The sequence below is a fragment of the Lithobates pipiens genome, unplaced genomic scaffold (genome assembly GCF_037356315.1).
Source record: "Lithobates pipiens isolate NorthernLeopardFrog02 unplaced genomic scaffold, aLitPip1_a1.2 Scaffold_10, whole genome shotgun sequence".
NCBI classification, from domain to species: domain Eukaryota; kingdom Metazoa; phylum Chordata; class Amphibia; order Anura; family Ranidae; genus Lithobates; species Lithobates pipiens.
In genome coordinates this window covers 328,699-334,698 of record NW_027507686.1, presented here as the reverse complement: position 1 = coordinate 334,698, position 6,000 = coordinate 328,699, and the positions used below count along the sequence as shown (strand labels likewise).

General features: G+C 47.0%; 1 protein-coding gene across 5 annotated transcripts in view; it reads right to left on the bottom strand.

Annotated features, from left to right (window-relative positions):
- Positions 1-788: 788 nt before the first annotated feature.
- Positions 789-6,000, bottom strand: part of PIEZO1 (piezo type mechanosensitive ion channel component 1 (Er blood group)) — a 204,499-nt gene continuing 199,287 nt past the window's right edge. For all 5 annotated transcript variants that reach the window (XM_077450380.1, XM_077450398.1, XM_077450390.1 and 2 more), the window contains 2 exons: positions 3,844-4,039; positions 789-1,804 (listed from right to left, as the gene is read on the bottom strand). In XM_077450380.1, coding sequence (XP_077306506.1) covers positions 1,555-1,804; positions 3,844-4,039 — 446 coding nt within the window. In that variant the 3' untranslated portion in view covers positions 789-1,554. The remainder of the gene's footprint in view (positions 1,805-3,843; positions 4,040-6,000) is intronic.

The following is a 6,000-nucleotide window of genomic DNA, read 5'->3' as shown; positions in this document are numbered from 1 at the left end:
TAGGTTTATAAATAGGTGAAAATGCAAAATACTCAGCATAAGGATGGTATCACCAGACCCCCCCAACTGACCGGCACCAATCCCGGCGGCCTGATGGACATATGGGATAAATATAGAGAGTTAGCCCTCGTACACACGGTCGGACATTCCGATGGAAAATGTCGGATTGGACCGCGTTGTTGGATAATCCGACCGTGTGTGGGCTCCATCGGACTGTTTCCGTCTGAATATCCGACGGACAAAGTTTTAGAGCTTGGCTATAAAACTTTCCAACAACATGATCCGATCTGACTTTGTCTGATTGTGTGTAGAGAATTCCGATGGGACAAAGTGCCACGCATGCTCAGATCAAATTCCTAGACCAAAGCTATTGGCTACTAGCCTGAACGTAGTCCCGTCGTAACAAAATAACGCCATCACGTTATGTACGATCGGATTTTCCAACAACTTTGTCCAACCCGTGTGTATGCAACACAAGTTTCGGATTTTGTTGTCGGAATGTCTGACCGTGTGTGGGAAGGAGAGAAGAGGAGCCCTATGGGGTGTCTCAGAGGATCACTGAATGGTGATCAGATCTAGAAGGTTGGATATGTTCTATCTGAAGGAATTTATCATTGTGGAGTTGGACAAACGTTCCGGTAGTCAGTCGGTATCGGTGAGCGCCGATGTGGCCGGTCTGTACATCAGAAAGACATTTTACCTTTTCAGGAGAGATAATCAATGGCAATGAAATATTTCCCGAACCACATTGGACTTTTCTTAATCAGAAATTACGAGTTACTAAGAAGTTTTATTTCACAGATGACTTTTTAATAGTAAAAAATTGCTTTTGAAAATGCACTTTTTTGGTTTTGTTCAGAAAACAGAAGAGAAACCTTGGCGGGCGTTATTGGCGGTCTTCCTGCGCTGCATTATTGCACATCAGGAGCCGCTCTCCGGTACAGTATCAGATCAGCACAGTTGGTGAGAGGCCTCCTCCCCCTCTGATGGGTTGGCCCCGCCCTCTCGGTAGTGTACACAGCACTTTACACACCAAGGCATCTTCCACAGTCACTAAAGTCAACATTGTAACAGTATATAAATAGAAGCTGTTTGATCTCCACTAACCAGAACTTTGATTGGAAGTTCCAAACTTTACTTTTTCTTTAAATTAAAAATAATCATGTGTATGAGGTATCGCCTCAGCGATGTTCTGATCCCATTAAGACTTGCGGTGTAACTTGTCAGAATTGAGCAGCATTGTAGAGAGGAGGTTCCAGGAGATCCTTATTAGAAGGTCTCTAGTTGGCTCCAGTACTTTTCTGGTGAAGGATTTACATTTCAGACACACGGATCCTGTCAGTGCTTCCGGAAGAAACATTTACCGTGACTTCACCCGTAGCGTTCCTTCCACCGACTCGGTAGTGTCTTCATTCTGCAAACATCATAAATAATTCTAGTCCTGGGAGGACGTGTGATCCTCCTCTTACTTCATGTCACTTGCTCCGGCTTCCAGGCAGCTCCAGCATCTCAGATCCAGCACAATTATTGCTCCAATACTTGCTTAGCACCTTCTTAGTCCTTCTCCACAGTCCATTTGATCATTGTCTCTGGTGAGCGATACAGGAAGATGAGCTTGGCGTAGAGCTCTTCCTCCAGCTCCAGCTCGCCACGCTCACGCACCACGTAGATGTCCTGGCACAGCTTGAGAATATTATCCACACACGGCAGCTCCTCAAACATGATGGAATGGGAGATCTCGCTGAAGAAGCCCCTCACAAACTTCCCAATGACGAGGACAATGGAAACGTAAAGTCCCATAATCCTGTGCAGAAAACAAAAGGTAGAAACTCAGTATTTTCAATTCTAACTACGCAGCCTGCCTGACAATAGGATGCCATTGGCTATACACTCAAAGTATACAACAAACTACTCACCTTCACTCCAGCGCTGCAGTTTCCCGCACCCAACCCACATCTTCCTAAGGTCTGCTTCTGGGTACTCATATTTGGCCATTTTTATTGGCCAGGCTGAGAGGACATCACTACGTGAAAGGGAGTCCATTCATACACTTGGCTGGAAACCCAAAATCTCACCTTGCCCATGATTTGTATAGGTAGAGAGGTGCCGGCACTTCAGTTACTTATTTTACTTCTGTGTGTCCCTATTGGAGAGATTGGCCTTCACTTCCTGTCCAGGCAACCACCCAAAAAGTGAGACGAACCTCCCCATCAGGGCAACAGCAGCAAAAAGGTAACTATTCTCAAATATCGCTCATATTGGGGAAAGCCTTTGTTTGGGCTTTAAGAATTCTTTACCGATCTGTGAGAGCAGAAGGTGGAATTCTGGACCTAAAATGTGGTACAAGCAACAAAGTAAACCCCATCTACAATGAAAAATATCCGGACTGCAAGACCACGAGGGTTAAACTTAGACCGACTTTGCTGAACATTGCATATCTAATCACATTAAAAAATACATTTCCCCCCCATGATTTCAACAATCTTACATATGTGGGGAAAAATGGTTTGGTCCCATGACCACTTCATGTACCAAGTGTATAATTCTGAGCGTCGTGTCACCGACGTGTACCGGGCGACCTTCACCGTCAGCTTTGCTGCTCGAATCTTCACAATCTCTTACCCTCTGACCCCATAAACAATCTAGACCCCTGGTGCCCAACCTGCACCCTGAGGGACTTATGTGGCCCTTCAGTATATATAATGGCCCTCAGCACTCTGTAATGGGAACATTGATCTCTACCAGCCTCATGCAACATCTTCCCAGTTTGGTATTGTCTTCTCAACAAATCATCCTGTCCACAGCCACCCCCCCTCCATCATGTCCACACTCTCTCTCTCTCTCCCCCCCCCCCCCCCATGTCCAACCTAGGAGGGGGAAACCAAAGAAGAGAACCAGGTGAACCTAGGAGGGGGAAACCAAAGAGGAGAACCTAGGAGGGGGAAACCAAAGAGGAGAACCTAGGAGGGGGAAACCAAAGAGGAGAACCTAGGAGGGGGAAACCAAAGAGGAGAACCTAGGAGGGGGAAACCAAAGAGGGGAACCTAGGAGGGGGAAACCAAAGAGGGGAACCTAGGAGGGGGAAACCAAAGAGGGGAACCTAGGAGGGGGAAACCAAAGAGGGGAACCTAGGAGGGGGAAACTTAAGAAGATAACCCTAAGAGGAGAACTTGGGGGGGGAACCTAAGAGGAGAACTTAGGAGGGGGGGGACCTAAGAGGAGAATTTAGGAGGGGGGGAACCTAAGAGGAGAATTTAGGAGGGGGGGGGGAACCTAAGAGGAGAATTTAGGAGGGGGGGAACCTAAGAGGAGAACTTAGGAGGGGGGGGGGAACCTAAGAGGAGAACTTAGGAGGGGGGGGGGAACCTAAGAGGAGAACTTAGGAGGGGGGGGAACCTAGGAGGAGAACTTAGGAGGGGGGGAACCTAGGAGGAGAACTTAGGAGGGGGGGGAACCTAAGAGGAGAACTTAGGAGGGGGGGGGGAACCTAAGAGGAGAACTTAGGGGGGGGACCTAAGAGGGGAACTTAGGAGGAGAACTTAGGTTCCCCCCCTCCTAAGTTCTCCTCTTAGGTTCCCCCCCTCCTAAGTTCTCCTCTTAGGTTCCCCCCCTCCTAAGTTCTCCTCCCCTCCTAAGAGGAGAACTTAGGAGGGGGGAGGGGAACCTAGGAGGAGAAACCTAAGAGGGGAACCTGGGAGGGAAGCCTGTGCTTTATAGAAGCCAAGCCCTGCTGAGCCCCTCCTAATGTGAATATTGGTATCCAATAAAGCATGGAAGAAGTTACAATAAACAAACTGTAAATTAAAATGTTAATAAAAGGTATGACGACAATTGTGTACTGACCCATATCCCGCCAGGAAGCCCAGACTTGGGGGACTGACTTTGTCATTAAATATGACCATGGGAAGGATGTCACAGTCTTTCTTGCACCCTTCCAGGTGGATGACCCACCACTCCAAGAAGCTGCTGTTGTCCCTTCCATCTCCTATAAGCTTGCGATTCAGCTGAACGGTCACATTGAGGTAACTCTCTTCCTCATCTGCCCAACACAAAGAAAATAACAGCATTATTAATACATGTATGAGAAAATAAAATTGTCCTGAATGTATACAAGGAACAGGTAATCCGTGGGACCCAATCAAATTTCAGTTGTTCTGACTGCAGTTTAAGGATAACTTGACTTTTAGCGATGTTCTCTTCTAGCAGTTCCCGCCCAGTCTATAGTCAGATGAGGCCCAGACAGGACCTTCACCATTCTGGGTGGACATCATATGACATCCTCCCAGAACGATCGGTTACCAGTCGTGTCTAATGACAGATCCCTGTGCCGGTACCATGTGATCGCTATGACCACGTCATTCATTGTGTACAATTGTGTTGCTAGTTGTGATTGGTCACAGTGATCGCATGGTACAGACAGGACCAATCACAAAAATACGCACTGAATGAATCAATTTCACTCAGAAAAAACGGTGGTTTATGGCGGTGAAGTTCAGTGGTATAAGCATCATAATGTGCAAAAAAAAAATTAAAGCGGAGGTCCACCCTAAAATGGACCTTCCGCTCATCGGATTCCTCCCCCCCTCTGGCGCCACAATTGGCACCTTTCAGGGGGGAGGGGGGTGCAGTTACCTGGATAATCCAGGTAACTGCACCCACTTCCGGGCTAGCTCTCTGCGGAAAGGGGCGTACATTACGCCCCTTTCCGCAAGTGCCCGCCCCCTTTCCGCAAGTGCCCCGCTGCCTGCTGGGAAACACACAGATCCCAGAGGCAGCGGGGACCTGCATGCGCAGTAGGGAACCGGGAAATGAAGACGAAAGGCTCCAATTCCTGATTCCCATACCCAAGATGGCGGCGGCAGCACTCGAGTGTCGATCGAGAGATCGGCTTCGGGTGCCGACATCGCGGGCGCGCTGGACAGGTAAGTGTCACTATTTTAAAAGTCAGCAGCTGCAGTATTTGTAGCTGCTGACTTAAAAAAAAAAAAAAAAAAAAAAAAAAAACGCGGAGTCCCGGCGGACTCCCGCTTTAAGTTTAAAAATCCTGATCACTTCCTATAGGACATTGTTACTATGGCAACACTGTATTGCTCTGGTCGCAGTTAGTAATCTTGATCACCATCACACCAGTTATATGATGACAGGGTGTAAAAAAATAAAATAAAATTGTGAACTTTAAAATTTCTCTATTAAAAAATTGTGGTGGAAAAAATACAACTTCAAAAAGCTCCCCATGCCTCTTACTAAACACCTCGGACTGTCCACTTTCCAAAAAGGGGTCATTCGGGGGAATTTCTATTGTCCTGGTGTTTTCAGGCCGCCAGTATATCAGGATTGGTGGATTGTCAGATATACAGTATCTGACAAAAGTAAGTACACCGCTCAGTGACATTTGTGTAAATCTTGTCATGTGACAACACTGAAGAAATGACACTTGTCTACAATGTAAAGTAGTGAGTGTACAGCTTGTATAACAGTGTAAATTTCCTGTCCTCTCAAAATAACTCAACACACAGCCATTAATGTCTAAACCGCTGGTAACAAAAGTCAGTACACCCCTAAGTGAAAATGTCCAAATTGGGCCCAATTAGCCATTTTCCCTCCCCGGTGTCATGTGACTCGTTAGTGTTACAAGGTCTCAGGTGTGAATGGGGAGCAGGTGTGTTAAATTTGGTCTTATCGCTCTCCCTCTCTCATACTGGTCACTGGAAGTACAACATGGCACCTCATGGCAAAGAACTCTCTGAGGATCTGAAAAAAAAAAGAATTGTTGCTCTACATAAAGATGGTCTAGGCTATAAGAAGATTGCCAAGACCCTGAGACTGATCTGCAGCACGGTGGCCAAGACCATACAGCGGTATAACAGGACAGGTTCCCCTCAGAACAGGCCTCGCCATGGTCCACCAAAGAAGTTGAGGTCACGTGCTCAGCGTCATATCCAGAGGTTGTCTTTGGGAAATAGACGTATGAGTGCTGCCAGCATTGCTGCAGAGGTTGTA